The sequence below is a fragment of the Hyperolius riggenbachi genome, chromosome 3 (assembly GCF_040937935.1).
Source record: "Hyperolius riggenbachi isolate aHypRig1 chromosome 3, aHypRig1.pri, whole genome shotgun sequence".
Taxonomy (NCBI): domain Eukaryota; kingdom Metazoa; phylum Chordata; class Amphibia; order Anura; family Hyperoliidae; genus Hyperolius; species Hyperolius riggenbachi.
In genome coordinates, this window is record NC_090648.1 from 171,715,281 (window position 1) to 171,732,360 (window position 17,080).

The following is a 17,080-nucleotide window of genomic DNA, read 5'->3' on the forward strand; positions in this document are numbered from 1 at the left end:
TGAGACTGGGGCGGAGGTTCACCTTCCATCAGGACAATGACCCTAAACATAAAGCCAGGGCAACAACGGAATGGTTTAAAACAAAACATATCCATGTGTTAGAATGGCCCAGTCAAAGTCCAGATCTAAATCCAATCGAGAATCTGTGGCAAGATCTGAAAACTGCTTTTCACAAACGCTGTCCATCTAATCTGACTGAGTTGGAGCTGTTTTGCAAAGAAGAATGGCCAAGGATTTCAGTCTCTAGATGTGCAAAGCTGGTAGAGACATACCCTAAAAGACTGGCAGCTGTAGTTGCAGCAAAAGGTGGTTCTACAAAGTATTGACTCATGGGGCTAAATAATTACGCACACCCCACTTTGCAGTTTTTGTTTTTTTTCAATGTTTGGAATCATGTATGATTTTCGTTCCACTTCTCACATGTACACCACTTTGTATTGGTCTTTCATGTGGAATTCTAATAAAATTGATTCATGTTTGTGGCAGTAATATGACAAAATGTGGAAAACTTCAAGGGGGCCCGAATACTTTTGCAAACCACTGTATATGGACAAGGTGGAGTTGATTGGTACAGCAAGTTGCCACAGACTATAAAACTTTCATATCTTGAATGCTGCAGCCCAATTTGCAGAAGTGCTGGCTCACTAGATTGTATCTTCTTACTCTCATATAATCGAGTCTCATAGGGTGGAGTCAATGAATATAAACTCTTTACACCAGGTGACAAAGCAGTTCTTTGTCTTGTGCTTAGGCTGCTGGCTGTGATCCTGGCTGGGTAAGATAGTATTGGGTCTGTGTATGGTGGGGGTTCTTTAGAAGGTCTTAGGAAGCTGCATTAAAGGATACCAGAACCGAATGGTTCTTGTAAAAATCATAGCAGCACTGTGTAGGTTGTAAATAGCACATACCAGCTGCTCCTCCTACCGCCCTCCTGCTAATCATGTGACGCTTGGTTTAGTGGAGCGCACACGCAGCACGGAGGGGTCAGTGTGCTTCTGAGCCTCGCACTATGCACCGGCCAGATGTGAAGAGGGAAGGACATACTGCGCACACAGGCCGCAGTATGTCCGGGTCAAAGTTCAGTAAAGTCAGCGCTGCGTAATATGCTGGCGCTTTATAAATACAATAAATAAATAAAGTCGCCGCACACCGGGATGTATACACGGAGAACGGCGGCAGGAGGAGCAGCTGGTGTGTGCTATTTACAACCTACACAGTGCTGCTATCATTTTTACAAGAACCGTTTGGTTCTGGTTTCCTTTAAGACTAGGTATTAATGGATTTATTGCGAGAGATGTTTTCAATGGTTTATGTTTTTATATTGTGAAATAATCAGGGCTGTGGAGTCGGAGTCGTGGAGTCCGGCAATTTTGGGTGCCTGGAGTCGGAGTCGGAGTCGGGGAAAAATGCACCGACTCCGACTCCTAATGAATTTGTAACTGTAATTAAAATAGAAAATATGATAAAATGTTCTATTTCTCAGATAAAAGTCATTAAAAATAATGTATATATACAGTATATATACAGTAATAGCTGTGCTTAGTCTACAAAAATGAAATAAACCAATCAAAATTAGTTACTTGTGCTGCTTCAATAAAGCAGTCCCCGTATTTTTAAAGTCAGATATACATATCTGATTGTGACTGTATATATGATGTGTACACAGGAATCTCTTATATATACTAAATAACATCTATGCTGTAAGAATAAAGCCTGATGTGTAGCTATGTCACTAATAGAGATGGTCAACGAGATGGAAATAATTCTGCATTGATGCTGATTTATGCAAATGTATGCACTCCCTTTGCTGATGAAATCAAATAATTTGATATGTTATTAAAATTTGGTTTTATACATACCTGGGGGCTTCCTCCAGCCCCCTTCAGGCTAATCAGTCCCTCACTGTCTTCCACCACCCGGATCTTCTGCTATGAGTCCTGGTAATTCAGCCAGTCAGCGTTGTCCGGCCGCATGCCGCTCCCACAGCCAGGAACATTCTGTACCTGCGCAATAGTGCTGCACAGGTGTAGTATGCTCCTGGCGGCAGAGTGTGTGCATGCGCACTACGCCTCACTGGCTCAAGTACCTGGACTCATAGCAGAAGATCCAGGTGGTGGAGGAGGACAATGAGGGACTGATTATCCTGAAGGCGGCTGGAGGAAGCCCCAGGTATGTATAAAACTTTAATTTCATCTGTCTCAGGTTTACTTTGTTACACAGTAGTACTATACTCTACATATGCACTCCCCACAGAGCTGCAGGGAATCCACTGAGGATGCTGTTCACATTGAACACAGAGGTGTTGTCTGTTTACAATCTCCTCATTCCTCTGCAGAGTACCTGCACATCATTCTTACATGTACCCACACTTACATTGCCTAGGGCCTGATAGATGTTCTTTGTTCCGGTTTGTACCTTTTACAAGTACTCTTACCAAGGACTAGTTTTAGTCTAAAGGGAATAAATATAGTAGTCTACATATCCTTCTCACTTCAGTTGTCTTGTAAAATTCCTAAGCGTTGGCAGTTAAGAGACGAATTTCATGTTACATACTTTTAATCAACAAAATTGTAATATGCAAATTAGAGGAGTCTGAGTCGTGGAGTCGGAGTCGGTGGAATCCTAAACTGAGGAGTCTGAGTCGGAGGATTTTTGGACCGACTCCACAGCCCTGGAAATAATGTGTATATCTTGCTTTATGCAGCTCATAAATGTTTGTACATGTAGTGCAAATCCCACATACAATATAAACTTTATTTATACAGTTGTTGGTGTGCATTTCTTTGCCAACGGCCACCTAGACTTAGGAAATAAATACTGTGTTTATTAATATGCGATTGTTAAAACAATATTTTCAACAATCGTATTATTATTATTATTATTATTATTAACAATATTGATTTCTTACACAGGCTGCACAGATGTATAATACTTCACGGTAACACTTAAGTTCACATCTGAAAATAAGTTTGAAGAAGGGGACTAGATTTCTGAAAGCAGTAACTGTTAAAGGGAACCTAAAGCTAGGCTTCCATATTTATTTTCTTTTAAGCAGTACCAGTTGCCTGGCTATCCTGCTAAGCTATTTGGCTGCAATAGTGTCTGAATCACACACTTGAAACAAGAATGCAGCTAATCCGGTCAGACTTCAGTCAGAGCACAAGATATGCATGCTTGTTCAGGGTCTGTGGCTAAATGTATTAAAGGCAGATGATCAGCAAGACAGCCAGGCAACATTCACAGTTTAAAAGGAAATATATATGGCAACCTCTATATCCCTCTTGCTTAAGGTTCCCTTTAAAGGTATAATCAAGATACAGAAACATTTTTATTTCACTGGTACAAATTTCAAAGAAATATGTAGCAGTAATTGCTCTTCAGAAAACGTAAGATCAGAAATATTATGTGACATTTGAAGGTTCTAAAAAAAACAGGAAGCTGCCAACTAGAAGAGCACTCTCTCAGTATCTCTGATTTAACCACTGTCTGTAAGTACAGCTTCCCATAATTGTTTTTTTATTACAGTCCCATCTCCAAGCGAAAGTCTGAAAATACTGGTAATCTGAGTGTTTGGATGTGATATGTGGCTTCTGCAGAACAACGGACTGCAGTGACAGCTGCTTCCTCCGACTGAAGAGTGGTCCAGCTCTTACTCACTTGTATTAGGATGCACACACATCCCAATATGAGTGAATGGGAGGTAGACCGCTCTTCAGCCAGGCGTAAGCAGCTATGAATGAAGCAGACCTCAGCACTTCCACTGCTGCACTCTACTTTTAATAGATTTAGCCACCATAAGCTTGTACAAAACTCTCGTGCATAGTCTTTATCCTACATGGGGGTGATCTCTGCACCTCTCTAGCCCCCCAGTCACCTATCAGTTGCAGCAGGTGTAGAAGCTCTCTGGGTGTGCTGCAGCTAACCAATGGCCAAAATCAAGCTAGATTCTGGCAGTATGCCATCCTTTCCAGGATTTGCAGCTGATTACTGCCGATTTCTGAAAAAAACATTCTTTGGTCGCCTTTAGGTCACCCTCTTTTTCACCTCAATTTGCAATATATCCAAAAGAAAAGTCTGGGGAATTGTCCATGGTCTGAGCATGTAATGATTATTGTTGAAGACTTGGAAGTCTGCCTTCTACTCAGGAAAAGGATCTTTTTGTACAGGAACGTTGTGTTCATACGAGTTATCAGAACAAGCCATTTCCTCTACATCAACAAAGCACTGAAAACTATTAGGGATTTTTAGGATCATTACAGAAACTTGTTCCACGTGTGCTGGAAAAGCTACACACCATCTAACAGAATAATTGGAAGAACAGAATAAAAAGTGGATTAACTAGATAAAAAGACCATCTTAAAAGTTTACATTGAAATGGGTTTTGAAACGCACTGTTTCTACCACACAATTAATGCTTTGCTGACTGACATAATGCAAGGTAGAATGAAAGTGGATCTGTTGGAGAAGCTGTATTCTAGCCTCGTCCTACAACTAGAAGGTGCTGCAGGCCGACTCCCAGAGGCAGTGCCATTTTTTTTCCCAACATGTCACTGGGCATGATGCCGATCAAATCTTTTTCATTAAATGTTACACAGTTTCTGCAGACTGCAGGTCTGATTTATCAACATGTGCAAAGAAAACAATAGCAAACGTTGTTTAGGGTTGACCAATCAAGTATCGGCTGTTAAATGTCACAACAACTTTCACAACAACTGTATCAACTGTAGTCCAGTTTGCTCTGCACCCATGTTGCTAAATCAGCCCTAGTACTTGGCAATGCCTATGGGCTAGTCTGCAGATAGTACACTGGTTATAAGTGCTTGCAGGCGTACCATCTGCAGATGAAAGTTGTAATGTTTGCTCGCTTCTAAGAAGCACTTAAGGACGAAAAACTTTTTTTTTTGTCAAAAAGACCCCGGCCTCTGATAAGAAGCCATCGGTTTTTCTGCCAGGGACTAAGATCAATGAAAGGTGTACATGGGGGGTGGGGTTAGGGCGCGGGAGCACGCAGAAGCACAGCAGCAGCCGCCTGGACGTGACAATCACGTCGAGGCGGCTTAAATGGTTAAGAATATGCAGATGAAAAAAAACACAGGTTTTAAGGAAAAAATATTTTCAGCACATCATAATAAATAAAACAAAAATGAAAAAGCTCTACAAATTATTTTTTGAAGGCATTTTCAATTTAAAAACTTTTAAAGTTTAAAGATAAATTTCGTTTTTTACTAAATGGTGCAGAGACAATTATGTCTGACGTGCAGTAACTTATAAGCAAACAAAACTCCAAACAGTAAAAAATGGACTAATATGGTCTGCAGCCAATACATGATGTGCTTAGCACTTTGCTCCCTGCCGTGTTTTTGTCGTAATTGATCATAAAAGCATTATTGGGCTAATTCAGTGAGATTTATGTTTCTAGCCTCTCCACTTCATACAGTCGGTAGCATCAAGGTGAGCCTTACCATAATTGTTGTTGCCACTGGTGTTTTCTATCACGAGCACCCACTCTCCTGCTGGGTTTTCATCCCACGAATGGGTCGTCATAAAAGACCAGTCATTAAAGCCATCCGCAGAGTAATCCTGAGGCCTAAGACACGAGAAAACAATTAACACATCTTCATCTCTAACTATTTATCTACCGACAAGTTAACAATAGTGGAAAAAAGAGGCCACTGATAGAACTTTAATGTTATCCTGTTAGGAAAAAAATAAACTGCCCCAGGGTCGGTGCTTACATCTGGATCTTAATGAGGCTTCCCCCATCCACTTCAGCCTTGAAGATCCAGCCGCTGGCAGCCCTAAACGGCACGTGGCAATATTTACCTAGCTTGTACTGCTCCTGTGCAGGAGCACAGATATGTAACTATTGACGCACACTGAAGCCCCTGCTGCACCTTCACCACCGGGGGCTGCCAGCAGGGCTGGATCCTTAAAGAAAACCTGAACTGAACATTAAAAGTAAAAATAAACATACACAAGTCATACTTACCTCCTGTGTAGTCTATTCCTCAATCTATTTTTCCTCTCCCGCATCCTGTTTGTCCACTGTGATCAATGGAATTCTCCGTCCTCCATTTTGAAAATATCCATTACCCCATAACAGCTTCCTGGTCAGCACACAGTTAAACTGTAACATCGCCCACTTGAGCCATAGGGAAACATGGACATTAGCTGGTACATCAGTTTTCCTCTCAGCTATAACTGACAGCAACTGATATTGTACTGACAGCAACTGATAAATTTCAGATCTGACAAAATATTGTCAGAACTGGAAGGGATTATTGTCAGAAGAAAATGGTGAGCTTCTGAGAGGAACTGATGGCAAGGTAACTATGTAATGTTCATTTGAAGTTACCTCATGTGTTTATTTTAAATAATTTTACTCAGTACAGGTTCTCTTTAAGGCTGAAAAGGATGGGGAAGCTTCATTAGGCTTCAGAGGCTTCCCCCTCCCGAGGTAAGGACCCCCAGAGAGCATTTTTTTTCCTTACAGTTTCTCTTTAAAGAAACACTGAAGTCTAATTTTTTTGCCTTATTTTCTTATTCAGCCTTCTTCAGCATTAAATAACTTGTTCTGCTGTGGGGATGCGGCGATTCAGCTTAGAATTTAATGCTGTGAAAGGAGGAATAAGAAAATAAGGTAAAAAATGAGACCAGTATTTCTTTAAGGGGAACCAATAGATTCAATTGTCTCTCACTAGGATGTTCAACTATAGCAAATTCTACTTGCAAACTTAAAAAACATGGGGCAGCAGAGGTTAGATTTAGGCTAGATAGTCACATAGGTTGAGGAAAAATAAAAAAGACATCCATTCATCAAGTTCAAACAGAAACATTGGTAATACACGGTTCCAGAAATTTCTGGGCCCCATACTGGGCAAACCCACTGCTACAGAATGGCATTCTGAATCTACATTATACTAGCAAGCATCCCCCTCAGAACTTGCAGCTCTAGTCAAGTGTCTGATAAGTGCCCTCATTTGTTTCATGGTAGGACATACTGTACGCTGTAACTGACACATGTATTATTCTATGTATTCAACAGAAGAGGTTGGTCTCTGTGTAATAGTGGGCGTTTGGGGCTGATCTAGAACCACCTTTTGCTCCTGCTTTTTTTCTACCTCTGTCAAATACAATTGCATTATTCTATCGGTACCCCATTAAAAGTCCCATTGGAGGCCCCTTTAGTGACCAAAATTTAAAGGGTCAATCCAAGCAATCCTGATATATATATATATATACACGCACACATCAATATCTATCTATCTATCTATCTAAATATACATATACACAGTGTGTGTGTGTGTGTGTGTGTGTGTGTGTGTGTGTGTGTGTGTGTGTGTGTGTGTGTGTGTGTGTGTGTGTGTGTGTGTGTGTGTGTGTGTGTGTGTGTGTGTGTGTGTGTGTGTGTGTGTGTGTGTGTGTGTGTGTGTGTGTGTGTGTGTGTGTGTGTGTGTGTATTAGATGACCGGTGTCCACATATATAATACATTACACATATGTGGACGCTGGTGTCTAATCAAGCCTCTTGGGACCCGAGAGAAGATCTCATAGTTGTAGATTGTTGCTCCTGAAACTCATTTTACGGAATGCTTTTTCCCAGAATATGAGATGTATGGAAAACCCAACAGGGAGTCTGAGACTTTCACCTGCTGCTGAAATATCCAAGAGATATAAAAACAATCAATCTATCAGCATAAAGTCTGAGGCTTGAACAATTTATTTTGGTTGGTCGGACCTTTCAAGTTGAGGGGGGAAAGAAATCGACATTTGCGCATCTTGTAATAACGACGTTACCTTGGTGCCAGCAGACAAGAGCGGGTGCCCATAGGACTTGTCAAATAAATGGCAAGGTCTCCCCTGCGGTTGTAGGACAAGGTTAGTCTGGCTTGAACATGCTCCAAAGTGCTGATGTCATTAGCCATTCCAGTGCACGGCTCCACTTTCCGTCTGACTTCCAAACGCTTTCCTATGTCCCTAGGAGAAACATTGTCAAGCATTCATTATATGCCAATTAGCGATCTTCCGTGCCATATCAACAAAGAATGTGAATTATTTAGGTCACTAGCCACCATCATGAGAGCACATGTTCTGGAAGCAGCAATTTAGCTCAAAGAATGAACAGTTAATGTAGCAATGGCTGTACAAAGCAAAGTGAAACAACAGAAAAGCCTCTGATAATGCGCTTGATTGAAGAAGTAGGTGCATATAAGTAAATACAGAATAGGAGCTGGTATAATTACAATGTCTGAGGCCCAAGTTGCATAGTTATATTAGTAAGTCACTCAGTTGTGAGACAAAGCAACCAATCAAGGATTGATACTCTGCACTGGTGGCTCTCCAAATCAGATTCTGCTTTTTGGCAATGCGGCTGCATGCTATGCCAGAAGCTAGTGAAGGCAAACATAACGGTGTACATTATATGCCAGAGAACCAGGTGTCCCTTTCACTCCCTGCTTTTCATTATTCTGCAGCATAAAATGGTGCGCACATCTCAGGCTTGCAAAACACAAATGAGTGTAAGCAATCACAAATGATTACCAGTAATATACCATCATATTAATTGATAAGTCTTAAATGCTTTCAAGGGGAAATAAACACAATGCACGCCTGTAGTGGGCCGATTATTCGTCTTTAAGCCTCAGAATCAGGAAAGAATGGGGGTGCAGGAACATTCAAGTACATGGCACAGCAATGCACAGGCTCTGCCAAAAAGAGAGAGACCAGGAGAAGACCAAAAAGGTCAAAGGAGGTAAAGGGCCGTTAGAGGACCTCACTAACTGCCCAGGTCCACCCTTGATTTTTGAACACGGGACTGGGGCAGTTAAATCTGTATTGACTAGAAGTATCTCTTAATCTTTTTACATGGATTATAATCTGAATTAAATGTGAAGGTTGCTGAAAAACAGGCTTGTTAGATCTTGTAATTTTAAATGAATTGTCAAAGAGCTGACTACAGCTGACAAAGGGACCTTAAAGGGCAGGTTTATTTTTATTTATTTTTTGCAGCTAAGGACTTCAAAACATTTTTTAAAGGAGTATATTACAAATGTTATTTTTTTTTATCTTAAGTTCAATCCACTGAAACATCAAGCAGTCCCCATGTCATTGAAAATTATAAGTAAAAACGCAGTCAATACAGAAATGCATTACCTCATCTTCTCCGCTGCCATCTATGCGGCACAGATCTTGTTAGTTATCGGCGCCCAGCAATTGACTTAGGCCCCGTTCACACTGCACGCGTTCCTATCCGCGTTTCGGAAACGCGTGCAGGAGGCAGTCACGCACGACATCAGATGATGCATGGCCTAATGCTCATTTTGCTGGGATAGCTCTCAAAGGAGTAGACTTACAGGTTATGTGATTGCTCTGAAATTCCAAGACTTCAGGAAAAAAGTAAATAGCAGCTACTGCAGTTTTTGGTGTAAAGAGGTCATGTGACAGGACCTACATTAACAATGGCTCAGTCAAAGTCTGAAAAAAAAAAAAAAAAAACAGGAGTCTATCGACTAATTCTTACAGCTGGCAGAATGAGAAGTGCAGAAAAGGCTGTGGAAATCTATAGGCCAGCTTCACTCATGATGGCTGCTTTCTGGTGTCAAGTCTCAATGTTGTATTTAGAATCACTGAAGACCTTATGTGTATTGTCTAGTGCTTTCCTTTAAAGAAACCAAAATGCACTTTGGTTTTGTAAAATAAAAAAAAATCACGTAGTACGTCAATGCAAAGCAAAAGGTGCACTGGTGAACGGAAATGACAAGGGCTGTACTGAGGCTAATACCTGTTTGTGGTTAATAATTAGGCGAAACCTCAATGTGATTCACTTACACCAGACATAATTCATGTATTTCTAGTTGTTGTGGAATAATGGATATGAAGCAAAAACAAAGAGCAGTCATCAAGGTATTGTCACTGGTTTCATTGCCATTAAACGTCTTAAAGCTTTGCACATTACTCTCATATTGCCACCGATTTGTGAGCCCTTCGTGGACACTGGCAGCTATACATCCTTATTGTGCTCCAGACTGCTCTTCCTTTCTGATTATATCCATGGTACTTGAACACCTATTCCTCAACACATAATGGTAGTCATGCAGGCATTACCACTCTTCTAGACTAGTGTAAAAGCATCACATTTGAGTCTTTCTGGGAAAATGTGAAGCAGCACAAGCAGGGGCTCAGATCCATTGTCAAGAGGCATTCATGAGCTTAATGGTTCCTGAGCATTAAAAATGAACGCTTGCCATAATGATACATAGTACAAGCTGAAGTAGAATATACGGCCAATGTCATCACTTTCACAGGGAAATGTCTGCAATAATGGATGAGACAATTTAGAGCTAATCAAAAGTCTATAGCATGCTGGGAACACACTGACAAACTTGATGTGGCCTATTTAACTAAACAATGCAAGGAGCCACCAGTCATAATTCCCTGTGAAGAATCCCTAATCGCTGAGAATGTTTAATGCATAAACTTGCACATTTGTACTTTATTATTTTATTACCGTACATTGTAAACCGGCTTTAATTTATCAGGCTGAAAGCACTCTGTCTGGGCCAACCCTGAGGGTGCACACGGCACTGGATGAGAAGGCCAGCTTCAATATGCACAGCTATCCATTGCACCTAACTTCAACAGCAGATGGGTGAAATAAAATGAAGACTCGGAAAGGTTATTGGAAGCAGTTTGCTTATCCCCAGCTACAAGCAGAGCACGAGATAGAGCTGCAGCTGTTTTCCCCTGCAGGGCTCCATTCATGCTTAGTTGGACAGACATCTCTTTGAGCTCTGGCTCTGACCCAGTGAGGTGTGAATGGCTTGTGTGTCTAAATCCCCCATAGAGCCAAATCCAGGTAATACACAGTCTGTTCCCATCACTGACTGCGCATTTATATCATAGTGAGGAGCAACATTAGCAATAACACCAGGAGCTGTATCCGTTTACATATGCTATGCTGAGGGAAGACAAAATGATCTATATTATTTTCCGAGAAGCAGGAGAGAATGAAGGTCTTGTTCACTTGTTGAGCACTATGTACTGCCACAGCTCCTGTGCTGCTTTCAGAGCATGGATGGATGACAGACATCATTTAAAGGTGTCCTCCCATAAAATCAAATAATGAATAGTTCAAGAGGATTTTTAGAATTGAACAAAAAAAAAAAATAAAAAAAAAAAATAAAAAGAAAAGAAAATCTGTTCAGCATAAAGGCCCTAAACATTCCCACACATTATACCCAATATAGAAATGCCTGTAATGGAGACCATGACCAGGTAAGGATGGGCTCACAGAAGTTTTTCCTTAGGGCCTGTTTCCACTACATGCAGATTGGATGCAGAATGGATGCAGAAAAACTGACTCCAATAAATGCCTATGGGAAAATCTGCATCAGAATAATCGCGTTTAGTGGAAACAGGCCCATAGGCATTCATTAGAGTCAGTTTTTCTGCATCCAATCTGCATCAAATCTGCGTGTAGTGGAAACAGGCCTTTATTATATAGCATTTATGTGGACTACATAGGGAGCTGTATTGACAACATTTTCACATCATTCTCTGCCTAACAAAGTTAGCTCTTTTTATCGATCAATAGATTTGATAAAATCGTTGAAACCAGCTCCTAATCCATTATAAAAAAAAGAATGCATGTTAGGTCATAATGATAACTAGAAGTTCAAACTTATACATACACAAGTTGGCCCCTGCTTAAAGGATACCTGAACTGAGAGGGTTATGGAGGTAGCCAGATTTGTTTTCTTTTAAACCGTACCAGTTGTCCAGCAGTACTGCGGATCTTTTTCTGCAATAGTATCTGGATCACACACCTGAGACAAACATGCAGCTAATCCAGTCAGACTTCAGTCAGAAATCTGATCTGCATGCTTGTATTAGAGGCAGATAATCAGCAAGATTTCCAGGCAACTGGTATTGATTAAAAGGAAATAAATATGGCAGCCGCCATATCCCTCTCACTTCATGCGTACTGTAACCAATTATATGGCTGTGAAAATTGTCTGTGCCAGAAATTACTTAGCTGGGTTATATAAAAGGGTGCTATTACATATGCAACCAGATGTGTTTTTTCGGTACTTATCCGTTAGCCGGGCGCATCCTCTAGGTGGCGACAAAACTCCACCAGAGTTACCTCTTTCCCTACTATCCATGTCGGCCTGGAGGGGGAATAGTAATTAGCGCCACCTGCCGGATGCGCCCGGCTAACGGATAAGTACCGTTTTTTCATTGCCATTCAAAGTTTACAGAGGTGATATCACATTACCATAAAGTGTGTATTTCTGTTCATTTGATTAAAATTAAATTTAAAAAAAAAAAAACACTACTAAAATTACTAAATTTCACTGTGATTCAATGGGCCTGATGCACAAGGTAAAGTTGGTATGCGCAGTGATTATGCAGCAATTTTACCATTACTAACATGGGGGGCACCATGTGTTAATACTTAAGTGCCGCGGTTGTTACTGCGGTAACATTCACATTGCTACGGAAACACGCAGTTAACCCGCCGTGTATTGCATAAGGCCCAGTGCACTAGGACAATAAAACATGAAAATGTCACCAGTGGCGATTATCATTCATAAATACTGTGCACGCAATCCTTAATCAAAAAAGGCTTACTCAAAAACGAAGTCATAAAAGTTCAGTCATGTGCTTGCATGTGTGGTAAAATACGTGAAGGAAACAGAAGAATTTCGTGGCAAGAATACCGAAATGGACTGCATTTAATGTCATTTCACACTCCAGCCAAGTACTTCAGGGCAGTAGCAGAGCTTGAAGACCATTTCATATAATTGATGTCTTGCAGTGTACCCCTAATTGGAAGGCTGGCTTCAGCACAATCAGATGGCAGAGCTCTGTACTTACAATCAGCCAGCCAGCAGTGACACACCTCCACCCAGCTCGCAGCACCGCAGTTCTATCAGCGGCTGCAGTAATTAAGGTATAGTGTGCAGCGCGGCATGAGGAAAATGGCTCACAAACCATCATACAGAGATTGTGCTGACCCCATAAAATAGAGGCCAGTGTTCATGAACAAGACTACTGTGCAATTTGGATGAAAGTTGTGTAGGCCCTCACCAAATGTGCTGGCTCTCTGAGATGCAAGAGACAACACATTTGTCTCACAAATGGTTGCGGTTACAGACGCTGTTCCACAGCTCACAATAAATTCCACTTCAATTCATCAGATAATTCATCTTTCAATGTGCCTCATAAATTAAACGTGCCATTCCTAAAGTACACAGCCTGATGCTCTATCTGTAACTGCCAGAGAGCCTGGATGGAGTCTGAGAAATTCCAAGAATCCGCACCTACTGACTGAGCCTGCTGCAAAAAAGCAAAATATCAGGACAGGCATGATTTCTTTTCATTGAAATTCTATAGATGTTTAGTCATGGAAGCAGAATATGAGGATTTGCTACTTGGGTCTTGCGCACAGATTTGAACATTCATCGAACTGTACAAAATTTCCAATGATTTTTCCTTTCATTCTCATGTAGGTAGAAAAATTCATTCTCAAATTTTCTGCTAACTTTTAACATGGCACACGTTATAAGGATCAGCTTTAGTTCAAAATTTATGGTTTATACAAATTTATATTTTTGCAATTCCCTTTTCAACTCAGAGGCGTACCAACAGACCCTGCGAGGGATGCAGCCGCAGGGGGGCCCAGAAGCTGCAGGGGGCCCCGTGGGGGAGAGGTTTATTTTCTCTGTCCTGAGAGACTGACAGGATAGAAAAAAAACTTCTGCACAATTGTTACTGCATCTGCTAAGCCACTTATGAGGAATCATGCAAAGTTTTGCAGACAAAGAATTGTAGACCGTCTCTATACAGTGTACAGCAGTGTTCTACCCCCAGCCTTTCTACCCCTCCACAAGTGCTGTGTCCTGTAGGGATGCTTGAGGAGTCTGGGCACGAACAGAAAAAGCGTCCTATTCTCTGCACAATTGTTCTAATGACTGCATCTGCTCAGCCACTGATAATGAATCATACAAAGTTTTGTAGACAGATTTGTAGACTGTCCCTATTCAGTGTGCAGCAGGCTCTTGTGTACAACGCCCAGCCCCCAACCTCTCTACCCCTCCCCAAGTGCTTTGTAATGTAGTGATGCTGGAGAATTCTGCAGAGCCAGTTCTGCTCTATCAGAGATGGACAGAGCGAGTGTAATAAGCTGATGCTGGAAGCACACTTGTCTGTCAGTTTTCTGTATGCGTTTTCTGTATGTCATGAGTGTCTGCATGTGTGAAAACATGCATGTTTTATCACAGAAGCTAATGCAATTGATAGAGAAAATGCCTGCAGTACTTCACTCCTGTCTATCTGTATGGGGAAAACACATTCAAGTGTGCATTAGCCAACCGAATAACATTGGTTCTCGGTTTACCTGTGCAGAAAGGATGGGGGTGGGGGGCATTTTGGAGGGAGGCCCCATCCAAAGTTTTGCAGGGGGGCCCAGTGATTTCTTTTTATGCCCCTGTTCCTTACAATATCATCTAACGTGAAAGACAACTGAAATGTGATGTACTCACTTTGGCTCTGTGAGTATGTCAATGACACATTTTCTCTGAGGTCCCACAGTAGTCCAGTTTTTGGCAAGAGCTACCATGGCTCCAGCATCTAGTAGCCCATATCCATACGAATGGCTAACTGCAAAACACAGAGCAAGTACCATTAGTGAGAAGAAGCATGCATTCTACATACCACCAACTATCAGAAGTCAGAAATACAAACTAGAACCAATTTACTGACATATCTGGAAATCTGTTAGAGAACTACTTTTAGCAAAACATTAGCAAGAGGTTTTAAAATCACAAGCGCTTAGAAAAAGCTCTTGCAGTGTGAACAGCCCTAAAAGAGAATATGGAGAGTATCGCTGTTGGCTTAAAAATGCTTATTATCTGCTTATTGTGTTGATCCTTTGTTATATAACTGAGCAGGATGCAGTATACAGACCAGGAGCTCTGATTAGCTGCATGTATGTGACTAACTTCACAACATTAACCTGACCATCAGGCAACTGAAATAGGTTTCAGCCTGCACTCTTTATTCCTATAACCCAGACTTCTTTTAAACTCTCTGATTAGAGGTCTGATATGGGCACCAAGCATTAGGAATTATAAAAAATGTGCACTATTTTTCAATGACAAACAATACACTCCAACTGTCATATGTTTATCTCTAAAAAAAAAAAAAAGTACAGGAGTATAAATAAAAAAAGTCAGTGGCAGATGTGTACTAATTATGAGGTCACTTTAGGTAAGACAAAAGCCCCTTTTAATTTCCATGCATAATGATTACCTTTCCGTCCAACTCCATTGGTGATCCAGTCATTTGTATTAAGATGAGCTGGGTTTGATGTTCGTACAACCAGATGCTGCATATCCCTCCAAGTGAGATTATTACTAGAAAAGAAAAGCAAGGTTTCACTCAAAACGTATATTAGGCTAAAAGGTTTCTCTTTGTGAATACAACCTTTTCAGACCAGAAAAACTATACGGAAGTGCCATAGGAGAAGAATGCACTGTCCCCAGATCATCACTTTGAGCTGCAGATAATCATGTTAGGCATGATGTGTGATCTGTCATGTCTTCTGATAATTGCTATAAACTATGTGTATACCTTGTTGACATATAAGCCCACAAGTGTTTTTGGTTAGTGTATAAGTACGCATGATGTGTCCATGGAAAGCTGGAATATGTAGTAAGAAATGAAAGGCTGCTACCAATTAACATCATAGAACAGAAAGTTACCGTATGTGCATGGAAATGGTTCTGCTTCCTTGTATGATACCAATGATACACAAAAACAAACAAACAAAAAAAGTAAAAATGGGGATTTAAAGGATAATTTGGTTTTATCATATGGGGGAGGGTGTGATCTTAAAAGAGAATGTGGTTAAAAAGAGTGGCTAAACAGGGAAGATGACCAGTGTCATCTTTATGCACTCCAATTATCTTACCCCCTGTTGTAGCGTTTCCTCATTATAGTAGGTCTATATATAGTGCCCCATGCTCTCAACATAGTGCCTCCAGATATATATAGTGGCTTCTTACAGTAATTCCTTATATATTGGCCCCAAAGCTATAACCAGGGATGCTCACCGGATGAAATATGAATGAGTTTCATTCGGATTTCATCCAAGTAATTAAAGCACCTGAGCAGGTGGGCGAGGGGGGGTAAACTTACACAGCAGGCATCTTCTTTAACCTGTCCCACGGCGCATCCTACTCTGCGTTCCAAGCCACGGTCACGGGATTACAAACACTTCCTCCTTCCGGGTTGAAGGAGGAAGCAGAGTAGTCACGTGACGCGGCTTGGAACGCAGAGTGGGACACGCTGTGGGACATGTTAAAGAAGATGCCTGCTATGTAAGTTTAACCCTCGCCCACCCACACAGGTGGCTGGCTGGCCATAACACCTGCTGATGGTCTCTACATAGTGCCACAATATACCCCCCCCCCCCCTACCCCAAATTATTTATAATGCTATGAGTGTACTTCCATTCAGAGAGCCACTTTAGAATGTTTTCCCTTACATGGTGCCCCATTATGTACTTCTGTTCATATCATGCACAGTGTAGTCCCACTTTTATGGTTCCTTTTGCAGTGATCCCCATAATCAACTGCCTTAAAGAGGAACTTTATCCCAATCCGTAGCCGACATAATCTTTCCCAAAGGAAATATGAACCTTTTCTTGAATAGATCATTTTTGTACGGCTAATATTGTGGTGAAACCCCTCCCAGAGTGTGATGTCATGTCCATAGTCCTGAAAGTGTGCAGTCTGTGAACCTGTTTGCATTGTGGGAAATAATGACTTGTTCCAACTGCCATGCAAATATCTCCCTCTGTGCACAAAATTCTCAGTAAACATTCTGTACAGATCACCTGGCAGAACTAAACAGGTCACCACCAGTGATACATTTCAGAATGTAAATCAGGGAGAGGAAAGATTCTACACAGGGTAAAAACTGACTAAATAATATATAAATGAATATTGTAAAAAATAAAGCAATTCTATTCATTATGTTAGCTTGAGCATATATTATTGCAAGCTCACATACC

The 17,080-nt window shown here is 41.1% G+C and overlaps 1 protein-coding gene across 1 annotated transcript in view; it reads right to left on the reverse strand.

Annotated features, from left to right (window-relative positions):
• Positions 1–17,080, reverse strand: part of FURIN (furin, paired basic amino acid cleaving enzyme) — a 314,300-nt gene that overhangs the window by 30,526 nt on the left and 266,694 nt on the right. The window contains exons 11-14 of the mRNA XM_068275265.1: positions 15,316–15,419; positions 14,547–14,664; positions 7,798–7,977; positions 5,463–5,587 (exon numbers count right to left, since the gene is read on the reverse strand). Coding sequence (XP_068131366.1) covers positions 5,463–5,587; positions 7,798–7,977; positions 14,547–14,664; positions 15,316–15,419 — 527 coding nt within the window. The remainder of the gene's footprint in view (positions 1–5,462; positions 5,588–7,797; positions 7,978–14,546; positions 14,665–15,315; positions 15,420–17,080) is intronic.